The following is an 18,362-nucleotide window of genomic DNA, read 5'->3' as shown; positions in this document are numbered from 1 at the left end:
AAGTTCAAACTAGTCTTCCACTTTACACTTTTACAGGTGATAGATACAGGGATGAATGGAAGCCATGACAGGCAAAACAGAAAAAGGAAAATCAAGTAATCCTTTTTTTTTTTTTTTAAACAGAATTAAGTTTTCCCTGCGTTGTTTATGCCATAATAATATTTAATGTTTCATTTAAAAAAAATCTATTCATTTTTTTGTATTTTCATCTGTATTTTGATTTGTAAATGTTATTTCTATTTTATTTATTTCTTCTTCTTTTGTTGTTTTTATGTCAGACATATATTGCATGTTGCATTATTGGAGTAGCCAGGGATTTTCATTGCCAAAACTATTAATCTATGGACAGGTTTTGCCATTACATCTCACTAATAAAACATAAACATCTAATATATGTTTTTGTTTTTAGAATTTTTTATTTTAAATTTGTGTTTCATATCCCTGTGCGAACCTGTACTGTTTTTCCTCTTCTCTGTTGTTGTTAAACACTCGAATTTCCCCACTGGGATTAATAAAGGTACAGTTATCTTATCTTATAAACAAATCTGTGAAACTGGGGGAAAAAGTGTTGCTTTTTGTTTTGCTTTTTCTTTGCAGGATCATTTTCCGGAGTTACTTTTGTATCCATATGGGAAAACAGGTGAGAACCCGTTACGTAACATAGAGATATGTACATCTTTTAAACTCTTTTAGCCACAGTTATCAAAAGGCTGATATGAAACAAGTGCCGATAGAGCATGAAAGAGAAACTCATCTGGGTTTCAATGATTACAAGTTTGTCCTGTTAATTCACAGGAAGTGACTTAACTATCCGCTGTGCAGTAATGAAATGTCACTTTGAAGGTATGAGGGGGATTGTCACACACACACACACACACACACACACACACACACACACACACACACACACACACACACACACACACACACACACACTCAGATCAAAGCTGCTGAAACTGATACGACACGCCCAAAATTCAATGTGGAATTACAGGCCTAATGAAGGGTATGGTACACAGTGTTAATCACATCAAAGAGCGGGATATTCAACACACACACACACACACACACACACACACACACACACACACACACACACACACACACACACACACACACACACACACACACACACACACACACACACACACACACACACACACACACACACACACTATCCTCAGAAAGGTGACATGCTCTCTTATGCAGCAGCAGATCATCACCTTGGTTATTTTTTCGTGATGTAATGGTTGCTATTTCAACACTTTTGTATGTTCACTCAATTTTTTTAAATGCTTCTGCATATTTTAGAAAAACAGTGTACATTAATTTGCTTTCCTTTCTCAGCACCAGATGGCAGCATCGTATCATATACCCCTTAAACACTAAGCTATATGAATTATTGGTAACTGTTTTTATAATAACAATATCTCCCACATACTGCCGACAAGCTTAAACATTGCAAAAGCATAACAATTCAGTGAATATTTTGTCTAACAACGAGGAATGAGTCACTTCAGTTCTTCAAAGGATTGCACAAGAAATGGTGGGAAAATGTAAGAAAAAAAATGTAAGAAAAGAAACCCTCTCCCAGGCTTTCCTTTGATCAACACTATAGTTTAATTACCTGCATACCAAAGAGAGCCTTTATTTGGAAATGCAGTCTCAGTCGTCTCATTTGCTCCGTGGCACAGTAAATTCAAAGAGAAGTGAAAAATAATAACAATAATAATTTTGCTCTTGCTGCCTGAAAGTTGGAAACCATGTTAATGCTAATGTATGATGGCATAGATGGCACCATTGCCAAATTATCAAGAAACATATTCTTTTAAGTTTTGACAGTTTTCTAGGCCTCTCATTCTTAAAACTGACTTTCAAGTGTGTGAACAACCTTGCTCCAGAAATACTCTGCTAACTAGTAACCAAACAGAACAGTGGAATGAGAACTAGGAGTGCGAAAAGCAATAATTGTAGAACAGTGAAACGCAGGACAACATTCGGACAGTCATCCTTCTCAGTAATAGGTACCAACCTATGGAATACATTACCACCTGCAATAAAAACATTGACAGAGCTCAAGGCTTTTAACACCGAAGTAAAACAATGGCTGAAACTGAAACAAACCTGTGAACATTGACTTTTATATACTACTGTACTCGTTTAGTGTCCTGCCCTTTATGTTTTGTGTTTTTGACAATAATTTATCTATCGATTCTGTCTCTGTGTATATGTTTTGTTTATTCATGTTTCTGTACTGTTTTTAACTTTGCTCATGAACTCTGTTTTAAAAGCGAAAGCCTAACCAGGGACAGGGGTTGCAAATTAGCTTCGGCTAGAAACTTGTATGCATGACATCTGTTTTGTATTTCATATGAAATAATGTTTAATGTATTTGTCCCTGATCAATAAACGTCTAAATAAAAATGTAATGATAGTGTAGCTTGATTAAATTATAAACAAAAAGACAAAACAAAACAGCGTATTTTATTAATGTGACTATTCTATCCTTGAATTATTGATCTGAAATATCGCAAATGATGTGTCATTTTTCTAATATTTGCTTTCAAAAAACAATTAAATGAAAGGATGATGTTGAGAGATCATGCCTTTAATTGTACCATCTTAAAATATATGTCAATTTTCACTCAGATAAAGAGAGACACATTTTTAGTTTCAAGCGACCTGAATCCCAATTAGTCTGGTTGTATGAAACTATTTTAATAAAAAATATTAACATCACTTGTAAGGTCTGCACATCTATCACTGTGCATATACAGTATCACCATTAAAACATGTTTAATCAAAAAGCTAAATACCTGAAATGTGATGTCATCCAGGCCCAATTCCAAACCGGCCCCTACACCTTCTCTGCTCCCACTTCCTCTCCATTTGAGTGTTTGCTTGGAGAGTCGCCACATAAAGTGCCCTTTCAAACCAACTTATAGGGGGTGAGAGTTATAAATCCCTCGACCAGACAGTCTGCATTGGTCCTGATTTACCAGCTGTCCTACTTGACCATGTGCAACTGCGGCTTTTATTCTTTTATGTAGGATCATATAAACCCGTGGCCAGTCTAGAAAATGGTGGACGTGTTTATTTGATTGTAAAGTTTGTTTTGGGCCCCATAGAACTGGAAATTAAGTACTTCCTGGGTCATTTTACTCCTTTAGGAACCTTCCTAAAAAGACTATTCGACCCTGGTTTCCTGCTCGCTGTTCTGGCAGAGCATGGGCCTCAGCTGGCGGTTAATCTTCATTAGCTCAAATCAAACACTTCCTCTCATCCTCTCTCTATGATCTCCCCAATTTCCTGCTCTCCAACCCACTCCCTCAGCTTCCTGCCGAGTTCCTCGCAGCTTCCACGTTTTCCTACGGGAATGTGACGGATTGAAGACCAACGTGTGTGTGTGTGTGTTTCAGCCCCTGCAACACAACTTGCTTCAACCTCTTGAGAAGGCGTAAATAATACACTAGCTCTGTGGTTTAAGAGCTTCTTGTATGTTCAAAAAACATTCACAGGGTGGTAGCAAATAGCGTGCTGATTGCCTGCATAATGCATTAACCGGCTATATTTTACCTGCATCCAAATATGACCTGAATTACTTACAGTGCTGCAGAAACATGGCCATTGTTCTGATGTTTCATTGAGCGTGACACTCTTATTTTCTTCCGCAAACAATGTCTCTGTGTGTGGGGTATTGATCCAGTATCACTGATGTCTACTCACTATAAATAGTGGGCTATTGATTGTGAGGTTTCTTCATGTGTTATTTATTCCCTGCATGCAGCTGAGAGTCTTCATGAATTTGAAGGTTTTTTCAGCTCAAGGAAATGGTAGCAAAAGAACAGTTTGTGGAGTCTTGCAAGGTTACTCGAAACATGGTTATCATGGTTGTAAACAGTGGTGGAAGAAGAGCAAGATGTTTAAGTAAAAGGAGGAATACTAATTGTATAAATACTCACTTATAAGTCAAAGTCCTGCATTCAATCTGCCATATGTCTAATGTTGGGAAAGTTCGGTTGTGTTTGTGTCAGGTGATAAATGAGAAAAATCAATAGATGTTTAAAAAAAGAAAAAAGCCCTGCATTCAAAGTCCTACTAAAGTAGCAATACTTGTTATGAGTATTGGTCAATTTCAAAATCATATATATTAAATGACTTGATTATAATTATTGATGCATTAGTGTGTTCATAACAGCTGGTAAATGTGAAGCTAAACAAACATGAAAAATATGTTTATTTATTAGCTGATTTGTATTTTGCATTAGCTAATAATCTGAATGTGTAAATCAGAATCAGAATCAAGTTTATTGCCAGGTACGTTTACACATAAAAGTAATTTGATTTGCTGTCTGGTGGTGCAAACATAAACAATCTAAGAAAATAAGTTGTAAAAGTAGAATGATAAAAATAAGTGAAATAACTAAAGCTGTGAAATGAATGTAGTGGACTGAAAAGTACAACATTGGCTCATAAAATGTGGTGAAGAAAAATATAAAGTAGTATAAAATTAAATTACTCGGGTAAAGTACCTCAAAATTGGACTGAAGTACAATACTTAGAAACAACCACTGGTCCTTAATCACATAATGGTGTTGTTCAAAACACACAAAAATGTGCTCCTCAAACCTTTAATTTGATTTATTTTGCACATTATTTTTGTTGTGTCTTCAAAATTGCTTGCATGCATTAGTAAAAAAAAAAAAAAAGCAATACGCTGATGTAGAAGGATAAAATGTTGCTATATCCTTGAATCCTCTTTCAAATTCAAATCAATTGAGTGCTTCCGGTGGCAACCCCGGCCTTTAAACATCCACACTTGTCAGATCTGTTTGCATACAATGTTTTTTCTGACTGTGGGGATCTTACCTTGGATTTTAGATCTTCCTGGGCGAAGGCTGATGTAGCGGTCATCTTCAGACACTCACTTTGTCCCCAGCAGCACCTCCACCAAACCTTAAGAAACTCCTGAATGTATGTGCACAACCATCCAAATACACATATCTCCCTGGCTGCTTTCTAAAAGTGATTCTATACGAGGTGAATAAAAGAAAGTAAACATCTAGGAAAAAATCCTGAGCTGCAGACAGCACAGGCCACACGCTGACAATAATAGAGGTGTAATATTATCTATCCATGGGAAGGTTCCACAGACTGAGGGCAGTTTATTGTATGCCTTGCCTGAACCTCACAATCAATATTTAATAACAGACGTAGAGGACTGCTGCAGCGATGAAAGAAAAAATGCCCTAATGTGCCGCAGAGCACATAATGTACAGCAACGTGGATATTGGAGGTATGAAGTTATAAAAGATGAAAAATATAACGTTGTAGCTTCGGTTGAAAGTGAGGGAAGGTGGTCAGATTTATTATTATATCCTTCAAATAGCGGTCGGTTTAGTCTCGATCTTCCCATACACACATTTAGAAAATCTCTCTTTAAAAAAAGAACAACATTTTATTGAAACACACGTCTTTGATAGCTGTGAATGAAAAGGTAAAACTTTGACCTTTGACTTCTCTTCCCTCTCTCTGTACGGGGAGGGGGGGGGGGGGGGGAGTGATGCAGTTGTGACGGTGAGACAGTACGGGAGTGATCGAAAAACACAAAGTGGACACACAGTGGACAGGCCTCGCCCAGGACAGCGGACAGCACGGGGGTGGGGTTTTGGGGGTGTCCCCAAAGGAGGGAACCCTAACAGCATCCTATGAATAATATATGTTTCCTAGTCAAAATCAGGCACTTATTGGAAGACTCTGCCAAATAAAGGGTATGCTAAGCTAACAGCTGATAGCAAATTCTAAAGGAACTTAAAGAAAGCAAGAAATAAATATAAACGTTTGCTTTTCTCAGCCAAAAAAAATAAGTCAAGTGGCTTTGTGAGTCAGACAAAATGAAAACATTTTAGGAACAATTCACAAAGTTGCTGAAAGTTAACTGAGAAGATACATACCACTCATGTTGTTTGTGTGCTTAGGGGCTAAAATACACATCATTCTGTGCAAATTTAAAGTAATACACTGAAATATTCTCTTTAAATAAAATGTTGGTAAAGTCACTATAAAAGGAACAAATGCTTGGGGACTTCCAAAGAGACTGGAATGGTGAACCATTGACTAAAAGCACATCCACTTTACCATCTGTAATTACCCATCAATACCACTTCCATGGTACAGATCTTATCCTTAGTTTGTGATAAAGCATATTTCCCAAAATGGTAAACTATTCCTTTTGAGCTGAAAAAGGTTTTTGCACTAAGCTAATATGTTTCTTTTTACTGGTAACACTTTTGTTGATATTATAAATGGGGTAAGTTTGGCCGTTTTCAACGTATTTCTTAACTATCACGCGGCGACTTGGGCTACACAGTAATATACATACAAACACTTCGATGTATATTTACTATGTTTAGTGAGAACAGCATAGTGAGTTGTCACAGGGGATGGAGCCAACTTTACTATGTGGGGAAAAAAACGAAAAAAAAACGTGAAGACGAGGGTAAAAGATAGAAATGAGCGAGAGACTATGAAAGAAATCGAAAGAGAGAATGGCAGGGAGAGGTTGTGAAACAGTACAACATCAGACAGCCACTGGAACATAACAACACAGAGAGAGACAAGTATTAGGAAAAATGGTTTAATATAGGAGACAGAAGCAAAAAACTGCATCACACAAGAACATACGTTTACAAAAATAATTCTGACTGCTTCAGCTACACAGTTGGTTCACAGAGAAGGACAGAGAAACCGGAAAAATCTAAACAGCTAAAAGCAAAACGTTTCTAATTAGTTGATCTCTTCATTAAACTAATACATTAATCCACTGAAGGTGACTAAATATTTCTATACCTTCTTTTTCTATAATTGTCTTATCGTGTAGACGGCACAATACAGAAGTCAAATGAAACTTACCGCTGTTGTATAGACAAACTCGCTAGAACTATTTAAAAAGCAAAAATGAAAGATCTGACACTCACCTACACTCTGTTTTTCGGAAAGAAATAAAGACTGAAAGGAAGGCAGAAAGAAAGAAAGAACAACACTCAAGTGAGGAAAAAGAAGTGAAAGAAATAAAGCCAAAGATCTTCTAGAAAATCTTATATCAAAAGCCAACGTTCTTGATGCCAGCTAGAAATCATACTCGGGGACCAGTCAGGGTCAGGCCACACCACCAGGCCAGACAGCTTTTTTCTAAGATTTTTTTGTTGTATCCTTTAATCTCCAGTATAAAAAATTCCACTGGTACAAAATGCATAAGTACAATCAGTTGTAGAAATAGGAAAGCCTGCATTTTTTGTACTTTTTAAATCCCATCCAGTGACAGATTTCGAAGTGTTGTCAAACAAACATACATCACGCTTACAGGATCCACTGAAATGCATTGACTTTGGCTTCTCTCAAGACATAACTTTGAAACTACTGAAAACCTTTTTGAGAATTAAAAGAAACCAAAAAAAAAACAACAACAAAAGAAATTGGATAATCTCTACAGACAACAAGCTCTTTTTTTACGTCACGGAAAGACACAAAACATTTTTCCTCAAAATTTGACATAAGCCATAATGCAAAGAAACGACAAGTTCAATTTTTTTTTTCCTTTCAGATTTCATTGTTTGATAAATAGCACTTAAGATAATTAAGAAAGAAGGAGAACAGAGAAGTGACAAGATAGAAAGATTACAACGAGCATCGGCGATGACAGCCCCTGAGGTGAGCCGCTCCACAGGAACTCTGCTTTACGACCCTTTTGTGCTTCGACATTTAAACAAAGACAAGATGCTTCACACTTGACGTCAGGCTGTGTGCAACTCTGTGAGATTTGGCAACATTTTTTTGGGGACATTTAAAACGCCTGAACCCGCACACACAGCCATATATAGAGTAGCGCAGATTGTGTAGCCTCCACCTTAAAAGTTATCGGAATTGTGCGAAAGTGAGGTGACGTGAAAACGATCCGAAAACCCTGCACATGCGCGAGTCAGAAAAAGTGGTCCATTAACACTGATTAACCAGCTTTCATACAGGTAGTTATGGCTGTTTGTGGCTCATGAGTACTGCATTTAGGAAGAAATAGTCTGCTCGCCTCCCTAAAGTTTGGTATTGGGTTTGAGAGGATATGAAAGCCTTCATCTCCGCTGTTGTTTAGCCAGTGTGGACGTGACCCTTCCTCTTCAACCAACAAGTGCTTTATTTCCCCTGTCGCTAGTCCAATAAGACGACGGTGCTTCTAATAACCCCGGTTAGCTTGGGAGACAACAAGCAGACGAAGAGCGGCGTCCTTCCTCAAGGTCATTTCAGCCTCGCCACTCTGTTCCGATCGGAGGAAATGGCGGATAAGCGAAACTTTGACGACTGGGAAGTTAACTGCACACACAAGTGAATCTAGACTTGGCACACATCACTGACAACATCTCCTACTCTTATAATACTGATACGACGCTCCCTGGTTAAGGCGACTGGTGAGCTTCTGTAGAAAATAATGCTGCCTTTTTTTTTTGCAGACCGTAAACTAGGCTTTCAGGGAGGGGGATGGGGGGCAGTTGAATAGACTGACAACACTGTGCCATGTAAACGGCTCGACTACAAGAACACACTTTGGCATCTAAACATGATTTTGGCCCATTACACCACACATATGGAGAAGTCCCACTTACAAAAGAAAGGATAAGAAATCAAACTTGCTCCGGACCGTCCCGCCTCTTTTTTCCCCCCGATGACGGCGTGTGCTTTATTTTTTTTTACCTCAAGAGATAGAGGTTTGTTTTTTGTGCAGGCGAGTCTTACCCTGTGCTTACATCATGAAAGCTAGCATTCTCGTCTGAGGTGGGACACGAAAGTAATGATCCTCGCCGTCTAAGAAATGTTTTTAACCCAACATAAGAGGATTTGAGAGAAATAAGGCTTCACGTATGACTCTCACCTCAATTATTCTTTTTTCGGTTGAGGAGCAGGACAGTGTGCGGGAAACAAATCGAAGGAAAACGATCCAAACAATACGAAGAGATGCCTGATGTCTGTGTGCGCGAGATACTAATAGAGAGAGAAGAGGAGTGCAAAGATTTGTGATAAGGCTTTGATGAATAAAACGGCTGTACAATGGCTAAAAATATCAGTGCGTGTGTGTTAAAGTGTGTTTGTGCACGCTGGCGGGCGGTAGCTGTCGCTGTCGAGGCTTTCACACTCAGGGGCTCTCATGCACAACAAGAAAGTAAACTGTGAGGTCTGCACGAGAATGTGTGTGTGTGTCCGTGTGTGTGTATATAGATATATATATATGACACATGGGCACTTTTTTTTTTTACATCTTTACAAAGAAAGAAAGCAAACATGACATTTTCAGGCAACAAGACCACAGAATAGCAAGTTAACAAACTCTTTTTTAAATCTATATTTTTAAATATGAGGGATCCATACAAAACACTTATAATAAAATACCCATGTTATCAAATAATTTCACAAGAAATACACTGACGCGCTAGGCAGGAAGTACCTTCAGAATTTGGCACTAAACTCCACTGATCTTGTCTTTTTTTCATTATAAGACATCTTGCTGAACAACAAAACACATCTAAATATTGTTTCCCACAAGAGAAATAAAATAATAATGACATTGATGCTTCACAAGCTGACATTATATATATAGATATATTTATATTTATATATATTTTTAGGAATTTTATATAGCTAATTAACCAACAAGAAATTTAGCAAATAGGGACTCCTTAAAAAAAGAAGAAACAAAAAGAAACAAATCAACAAAGTAACTATTATAGTAATATGAAAGGCTTTGTCTATTGTTCAAGTAAACTGATTTTTTAGTCTTCTCTTGAAAAACATGAGACATTTAAGACCGTTAGACTTGTGATGAAACCACAACTAAACTCACGAGAAGCACCGACGTTAACGCAGGTTACAGGTATCTTAGTATTTTTTTTCCTCTATACATTTAAACAGTAGAAAATATAGGTCATTTCATCATGTGCATTTAAACCACGGATTGTCTATCTGTGAGTCAGTTCAGCAAAAGGTGACACAAGTAGGTAGCATTTCTCCCACCCAAACAGGGCAAATGTCTTTTTTTATTTTTACCTTTAAACTACTCTAGAAAAAAGTGGTTCTATATATAGACTTTGAATGAGAAACAGAGCCACTTAAAATGGCCTTATCAAAAAACTTTACACTGCCTGAAAAATGTAAAAACCATTGGAGAGCTCTGAGAGAGTCTAATATTGATCAGACAGTTTTTATTCAAAACTGTTTGGAAGTAGTCTTATTTTTCAGAGAAACTGGCGCGGGACTGCTTCTGGCGGACTGTTTCTCATCGGCGCCAGAAGCAACATGACGCGCCAATTCCTGTAGTGAACTTTCAAGTTTACTTTAAATGAAGAATAAAAGAAAGAAAAAACTGACATAAAGAAGAAGAAGAAGAAACAAAAAACAAAAAAAAAATGCAGGAAAACATACTGAATGGAAATCACTTTGCCACAGGTTTTTTTTCTCCAAAAAGAACATTTGTTTTTCCATAAAAATCTCAGTCTTTTTTGTTTTTCATATGAATGCAGCTTTATATCTTTTTCACATTGATTCATTTTGTTGCCCTCTCCTCCCTTGTTGCCTCCCTGAAACCCTCCCCAGAAAACAGATCCAAATGAGGTCACATGCAAAAAAACACAAAAAAAAATCATAAAAATCCAAAAAAGCTAAAAGTTCAAAAGGTCAGTAGGCAGCGGAGGAGGAGGAGAACCAGGTTATGATCAGGTGAGCTCGGAAAAGACATCAGAAAAAACAATGACGGGGGAGGAGGACGATGACACTTTTTTTTGGAGGGGATTTTTTTGTTTTTGTTTAAAGTTTTTTTTTTGGGACGCCACGGAGACATGCTAGGCAAACGATGAGCTAACAGGCATGGAGATGGGTTGTTCTAAAAGGGGGAAAGAAAAAACAGGGGAGAGGAGAGAGTTACACACAGAGAGCCAGAGCACCACACCACTACAGCATTTTTGTGAAAATCAGGAGAAACAACAACAATTACAACAAACGACAAACAACAACAATGCAAACCGGCAGAACAGCAACACAACTCACTGAATTCATTGGCAATTTTTTTACTTTGATTTTTCCTTTTTTTTTAAATGATATAATTAGAATTATAGTTCTATACTAACAATGCGCGTGCACACACACACACACACACACACACACACACACACACACACACACACACACACACACACACACACACACACACACACACACACACACACACACACACACACACACACACACACACACACACACTTACAAAAAACAAAACAGAGAGCACCCAAAGCTTTATCCATCAGATCCCAGATGGATGTTGTCATTTGGGAGAAAATAGTCTTATATTTTTTAGGGAGAGGGGGAAGGGGGACTTAAAATATATTTATTTATTTTACATTTTCAAATTTTTTGTAAGGGTGTGGTAAGGGGGGGGGGCTACGTACAAACAAAAAACGCAAACACTCAAAGTAAAAAATTGGGAGGAAAAAGGAAGAAATTTGACAAGTGAAGAAGTAGTCCTACTACTGACGGAGAGAGGGAGAGAGCGTAAAAAGAGAGATGGATGGATGAACGGATGATTGAACAGCACAGAGTGTGTGAATGAATAAATGACACAGGGAGGGAAGGGGGGGGGGGTTGCGGTTCGAATGGCAGCGGAGTGTGTTGTGATTGTGGTTTCTGCACTGAAAAAACATGAAAAAACACAGGAGAACCCAAATTCCACGAGACTTCTCCACAAGGGTCTACTTTAATGATGCTGTATACTTTATAGGAGTCCAATAACTTAACGATAGGCAATAAATAAAATCCTTTTTTTTATCTGAGGCAGTAAAAATGTTGTATAAAAATAGAACTGCTTTTTTTACAAATAAAATTTACAGGCCTGTGGCTTTCTGTACTTTGAATTATTTTTTAAATCTCTCAACAAACATCAAGTATTAGCAGTTACCACCGTAATCCATAAACTCTTATATTATTAGAATTATCATTATAGTCTTCATCAAATTCTGGATGTTGTTTTGAAAATGCTCTACGTGCTGTTATATCCTTTTTCACAACAAAGACCAATGTGATCTGACCCAGAAAAGTAGTTACTATTTGTTTTTTTGTCACCTTCTGAGAAATAAAAAACTGTATTTTTTCACATAAATAATAAGGTGTGTGTGTGGAGTGTTGTTTTTTCTTCTTCTTTTGTTGGTGGAGTGTTACTGACTATAATGTAAAGAGGCCACTGTCGTTTTGCAGCCTTTGCTCCCGGGTTGCCAACAGGCATAGAGGGGAGAAGCAGCGGCGGCCTGCACCCAACACCGGAGGTCAAAGGTCGAATGTGCATTTCGGCGTGCGCGTAAAAAAAAAAAGAACCCTTTGCCAGGCCTCAACGAGAGAGAGAAACGAAAAAAACAGGCTTAAAAATCATCATGGCTCCTCTGTCTTTACCTCAGTTCTGACTGTAACTAGTCCTCAAAAATGTATAAATAATCACTGAGAAATAAAAAAAACTTCTGAAGAAAATTTTAGAAAAGCTACCCAATATAGCTACTTCCTCCCATTGTAAAAAAAAGAAAATAAATTGCACAAAGTAATGGCGGTAATGGAAGCGTTCATGTGTGTCAAAAAAATGTTTAATAAATAATAATACTTGAAAGCTAACATAAAAATCTTCAAAAAAGCAAGAAAAAAAAATAAACAAGGCGTGTGTGTCTCCCTCAGGGTGGTTGTAGGTCGTCTTCCCCTCCCTCCCACATCCCTCCCAACCCCCCACCCCCCCACCCCCCAGTCCCTGTACAGAGAGGTCGTGGCTCGGTTTGCTGTTTTTTTTGTTTGTCATTTTCACCTTTCATGGGGGGACTTACCCTAGCAGTGCTAACATGGGGAGCAGATAGACCCTAGTGCTAAGATCAGTACGGTTTGCTGTCGTTCTTGGAGCGCTTCAGCTGCACCTTCAGCCGCTTCATGCCGATCTGGAAGCCGTTCATGGCCTGGATCGCTGCTTGTGCCGACACAGGATTGTCATAGCTGACGAAGCCTGAGAAAACCAGAGAAAAGTGGAGTTGGTGAAAAAGCTGCCTATATGAAAACTTGACTTTGGATGTTCCTTTTCCTGCTAGCAATAAACTTGGAAAATGAAGTGTCTTAAAACATTGAATTATTGAAAAATAGTTATTAACATAGATTTGGTTCTTTTAAGTTGCATGAGTAGAGGTAAGCTAGAATGTAGACCTAGCTAGTTTGCTAATATTTTATTTACAGTGTGTTATTTTAGATACATCTCTTAGTACTCTGTCATGTTGTGCTCTGAACACTTGAGAAGTGCGTGAATTTCCACCACGTTGTGTTGTCTCAAATTGCACACGGCTAATTTGCCCTCAGCAGATGTCACCACTGTTTGTTAGCTAGCTAGCTACTTAGCAAACCTTTAGAGGATGTGCTACTGTTTGATGCAGAGAGTGTGTAGAGGAATTGGTGTTTGTTTACCGGATAATGGACTGTGGGATATTGAGTTTTTGGTCCAATAAATTCTTTTATAGACTCTTGTTTCTTAAAATGGGCCAAGTAAAGACGAGTGCTGGATTGTGAAATTAGCTAAACTCTTGGCTAACAGATTAATAGCTTGTGTTAGCAAATGCTGTAAGGTCAGAAACATGCTTAATCATTAATTGGGCGAGTTGGAGGCAATGAAGCTGGTGAACAAGACCTGGACAAGCCACAGAAAAAGTATGGATGGAGGCATAATGAGGGTTTTTGCTAGCATCTCTTAAAATGATTACTGAATTTCCCACAATCCTCATTGTTCCCATCGACTATAATTTCTGCTACTCTGTTATGTCTGTCATGGCTTCTCTCTTTGCAGCACATTTCCTGACACACAAATGAAATCTAAAATACAAACAGAGACCAATTTAGATTGGGTCTTATTCGTTATGCGTTTATAAATGATATTCATCATAAAAGGATTGTGTTGTAATAAACTGGTAAAGTACTACAAGAGACACTCTCATCATCTCTTTGTCTCAAGATCTGATTTATCGGGTTTACATATACTTTTAATAACACCCCTGGTACACAATAAGAAAGACTGAAATTGATTGACTCCCGAAGGCGTTGTCGTATTAAAAATATATTAAAAGAATAGAGCTACTGTAAGTTAATATACGCAATATACATAATAGAAAAGCAAATAGGGGCTGTAGTGACATTTGTGAAGCATGACTCGGCAAAATCCTTAAAACAATACAAGGAATTCTAAATAGATGTCACAAAAACACAACACAATATAAACCCACCAACATTTTGACTTTGACAAAGGTCACTGTTGGTCAACATTTCAGAGTAAAAGTTTTTGAGCAGGATGTAAAGTTATGTTTTGTTTTATGTTTTTCCTGTATTTATGAAAGTGTTATGTGCACGATTCACTTCCTCTTGTAATATCTGCAGCTGAAACGTCACAGTGAACTACTCGTCTCGCTTGTCTCGCAGCTGTCCTCACGATGCATTTTGCTGTCAAGTATCACTGCTGTCTGTTTGTCTGCTGTATCCCACATTCATGCTTGATTTATTCCTTTTTCCCTGAGCTGCTACATGAGGAATGGAGATACATTATATTTAGGTTTTGTTGTCATTATGGATCACAGGAAAATCATTTCATTGCATTTCACCTTAAAGTCGAAGCTTACAAGCCAAAAAGGGTAGAATTTAAGTCCCAGTTCAGGAGTGGATCTTAGATTTTTATCAGCTTCAATTAATGTGGCTCTCTTTAGATTTGTCTTTAGGTTCCCTACCTTCAGATGAGTTAGATGCCGAAGATCTGCCAAATGTTTGTCTGAATAATGAGAACAACTTTGCAACCCTCAATATGTTGGAGTTTGGGTTTGAGGGGACATTAATAACAGCAATTAGGAAATTATAGTGATACTTAATGGGATTGGTCCTGTAATTACTTGATAATTCCCTGCTTAATGTGGTGGAGAGAATCATTTGGTAATCATTTTAGATAAAATAAAGACATTGGACTTCAAGACATTTCTATTTTTTTTGTAAAATCTGTTAAAACTTGTTCTTGTTCATATATAAATTAAAAGCTAAATATTTAGGTTAGAATACCCAAAGAAAAGCCTAAAGAGGGGATTCCTGAAGTACTTCTGTAGCCAGTGATGCCAAACAAGCTTCATATTTAGTAACAGATATAAAGTACCCCAATAATATATTTAAAGCCCATAATTCTTCGTAAAAGAAATAATACAAACCATTGAAATATTTAAATGAATGACAACGTATTTGTTAAAAACATGTCCCTGCTTAACAATGCTTGTGAATGTAGGTAGATTTTGTTAGGTTGAGTTTTCAAATTTGAGTTTAGTTAGTAGTATGACTTCACAGGTCTGTAGGATTTTTCTTAAATGAACTGTGTGTGTTATTGAATTTTCCACCATAAGAAAGTATTCCACATGATCCATCCTTTCTGAGGACTGAGGAAGTAAAGAACGAAAGATATCTGCAAGTGTGCGACACGTACCGAAACACTTGCTCAGGTTCGTCTGTTTGTCGATGAAGACTTTGGCAGAGACCACGTTTCCAAAAGGCATGAACATCTGCAGTATGTCCTGGTCTCCAAACTCCTGGGGCAGGTGGTAAATGAACAGGTTGGCACCCTCAGGACCTGGAGGGAGGGGGGATGGAGATACAGGGCGAGTGTAAGGTCATTTCTTTCAACGGCAGGAAGGGCAGCACACACTGTGGCTGTCGTCATAGGAACTGAGCCGAAGCACAATACGGCGTGACATTGGGTTTGTTATTACTTTAAAACAACAATTGTATTGAACATTAAACAAACATGAATGCTTTCATTTAATAAAAGTATCTCCACTTTCCAATGAAAAAGCTGTTCTCTCGCTTTTGATTCATTATTTCTTTCTGCTGCGCTTCGGCTCTCTTAAGAGGGGTCTTATTGTAAGTCACCCCCCTCTTTTTATTACAAATCCTGTTCCTATTAGGTCAGATCTCTCACTATCATTAAATACGCTCTTCACTGCTAAATGAAGCCTGTCACATTTTTGTCATCCTGCAGGGTTTTGAACTCTCAAAGAAAGAAAGAGCCTTTACAAATAGATCCTTGTTGTTAGCAGATATGAGAGATGGACAAAAAAACGTGGCTGTATTTGTTTTTACAAAACATTTCATCATCTGTTTTGTATTCAACAATGTCGTTAAAAGCTTTAGTGAGCATTTAAATTCAACTGCCAGGTTCTGTATGGGGGTGGTACTTTACAAAATAACTGATATGTAGACTGTTCTCATTATATTCATAGAGAGGTTCATAAAGGTTACATTTTGTGCTACTGAAGTATTGTGCAGTTCCTTTTAAAATGAGAAGTAAAGAAATTGTCAAACATTTAATTATATATTTTATTTTTGTAACTGTACATCATTTTTATCTAAAAAAAAAAACTGACGTAAAAAGGCTTTGGTCCAGCCAATAATAAACAAATGGATATTTTTTGGAAGAAAAATACAGAAAATCTGAATTTATATTAAATATTTATAAAAATAGATTAAGATTTAATATTTTTGAATTTATTTAATCAATGTACAAAGCCTTAATCAATTCAAACAAAAGTCCAGCCGTTATTTTTCCTTCATCAAAAGCTGTTTTCTTTTGTAATCATTTCCTTTTCCAAGAAGGATTACCAAAGCTTTCTAGATTTAAATATTATTTTTTAGCAGGAAACAAAATGTTGGAAGCAAAAGAAAATCCTGTTGATTTTGACTCTTGCTCCATTTAAAAAAGTGTGTGTTCACATATTTACTCTATAAAATTAACTTGGCAATTCACTGATATGATATTTACCTTGATTTGACACTACTTTTATTAAAAGGATCATTCTCGGTTTGTTTAAATGTCTGCTCTCTGAGTTTCTCCTCCCACTGTAAACACTGTGATTCTAACTCCCACTGAGCAGCAGTGATGTGCAGACTCATGGCCCCGGGCTACTGACCCTCCTTCTGGCTGCCGGCGGCCCCTTGCTGCTGCAGCAGGGACTGGCTGTAGAGGGTGGGCAGCGCGGCGGCGGCGTACTGCTGGATCCCTGAGTAAGCCTGCGTCAGCGCGTCCATGGTGCCCGCCGTCCCATTGGTCAGCCCTGCGCCACCCAGGCCTCCGTTGAGAGCCGCCATACCTGAGAGCATTTGAGCAACTTTACATAAAACCCAACAATAAAGAAAGAAGAGTGCACTTACTCGTTAGCGCTCCCATTGAAGGTTGTGTTATTACCACACACACACAAACATAACCAGACGTCACACACACATACAAAGACTTCACTTTACTTCACACTCAGAAGACACATCAATAGTCAGACATCAGACTGTTAACACGGGACAAACAAAGTTATACTTTTAACATTAAATTACAATATGGGTGTAGCTGATAACAGGCAGCGCTGCACAGGTTTACTGCAAATCAGAAGCTAGCAGTGACGAACACAGAAACACTTGTAAAATGACAAAGACAGATACGTTTTATAATGATCTATCAGTTTAATGGACTTTTAAATGCTGCATAATATGTATTGGTATAGATTTGTGACATCCCATTATCGTTAAACTTTTATATATTTTGCCAAAATCCAATCCCCAGCAGCACGGTGTGGTGTGTTGTTTCCAGCCTGTGACGTCTTACTTTAGGGGTGAAGACAGGCACGTGGAGCGCAGAGGGAGGGAGGGGTGTTAGTCTGGTTAGAAAAGTGAAGGAACGCAGCAGTAACACTCATTAGCTGCTTGTAACGGCTTAATATCACAGCGGAGGGCAACTTGTCTGAGGGGGTCTGACATTGGCTCGGCGTCCTGTCGCCTCACCGTCAGACACAGTGAAATAAATTATCACCGCAGAGCTTCGGATTATAGGTCACTCATTTATTCAGGAATAATTGCACTGGTGACCTTTGCAATTCAATTAAGGCCTAGATGTGTTTAAATGAGGGTTGGTGGAGCGTGGATGGACGAGAGGGGGTGCACAATGCGGAGACAAGGGTTAGCCAGGACAAAATGGGATGCAAAACGAAAGCGACCCGTTCTGTTTAAAAGGATGTGTGTGTGTGTGTGTGTGTGTGTGTGTGTGTGTGTGTGTGTACCCAAGTGCGCTCGAGTACACGCGTATATGATTTACACAGCGGATACAGCTACTCCAGCCGAGGACCGGTAAAGGTCAGAGGAGAATAATGTGGTGGAAGAGGCCGGTGGTACAGGATCTCTGCTGTAATAACAGCTCTGATTAAGATCCCAGCCTCGTCTCCCCGGAGGTCAAAGACAGGACACACACTCTGGTC

The 18,362-nt window shown here is 38.2% G+C and overlaps 1 protein-coding gene across 11 annotated transcripts in view; it reads right to left on the bottom strand.

Annotated features, from left to right (window-relative positions):
* Positions 1-6,623: 6,623 nt before the first annotated feature.
* Positions 6,624-18,362, bottom strand: part of celf2 (cugbp, Elav-like family member 2) — a 181,722-nt gene continuing 169,983 nt past the window's right edge. For 10 of the 11 annotated variants that reach the window (XM_063905342.1, XM_063905331.1, XM_063905333.1 and 7 more), the window contains 3 exons: positions 17,034-17,213; positions 15,554-15,697; positions 6,624-13,066 (listed from right to left, as the gene is read on the bottom strand). In XM_063905342.1, coding sequence (XP_063761412.1) covers positions 12,939-13,066; positions 15,554-15,697; positions 17,034-17,213 — 452 coding nt within the window. In that variant the 3' untranslated portion in view covers positions 6,624-12,938. The remainder of the gene's footprint in view (positions 13,067-15,553; positions 15,698-17,033; positions 17,214-18,362) is intronic. The other variant, XM_063905332.1, reaches the window with a different exon arrangement.

The sequence above is a fragment of the Eleginops maclovinus genome, chromosome 17 (genome assembly GCF_036324505.1).
Source record: "Eleginops maclovinus isolate JMC-PN-2008 ecotype Puerto Natales chromosome 17, JC_Emac_rtc_rv5, whole genome shotgun sequence".
NCBI lineage: Eukaryota > Metazoa > Chordata > Actinopteri > Perciformes > Eleginopidae > Eleginops > Eleginops maclovinus.
This window is presented reverse-complemented; position numbering and strand designations above follow the sequence as displayed.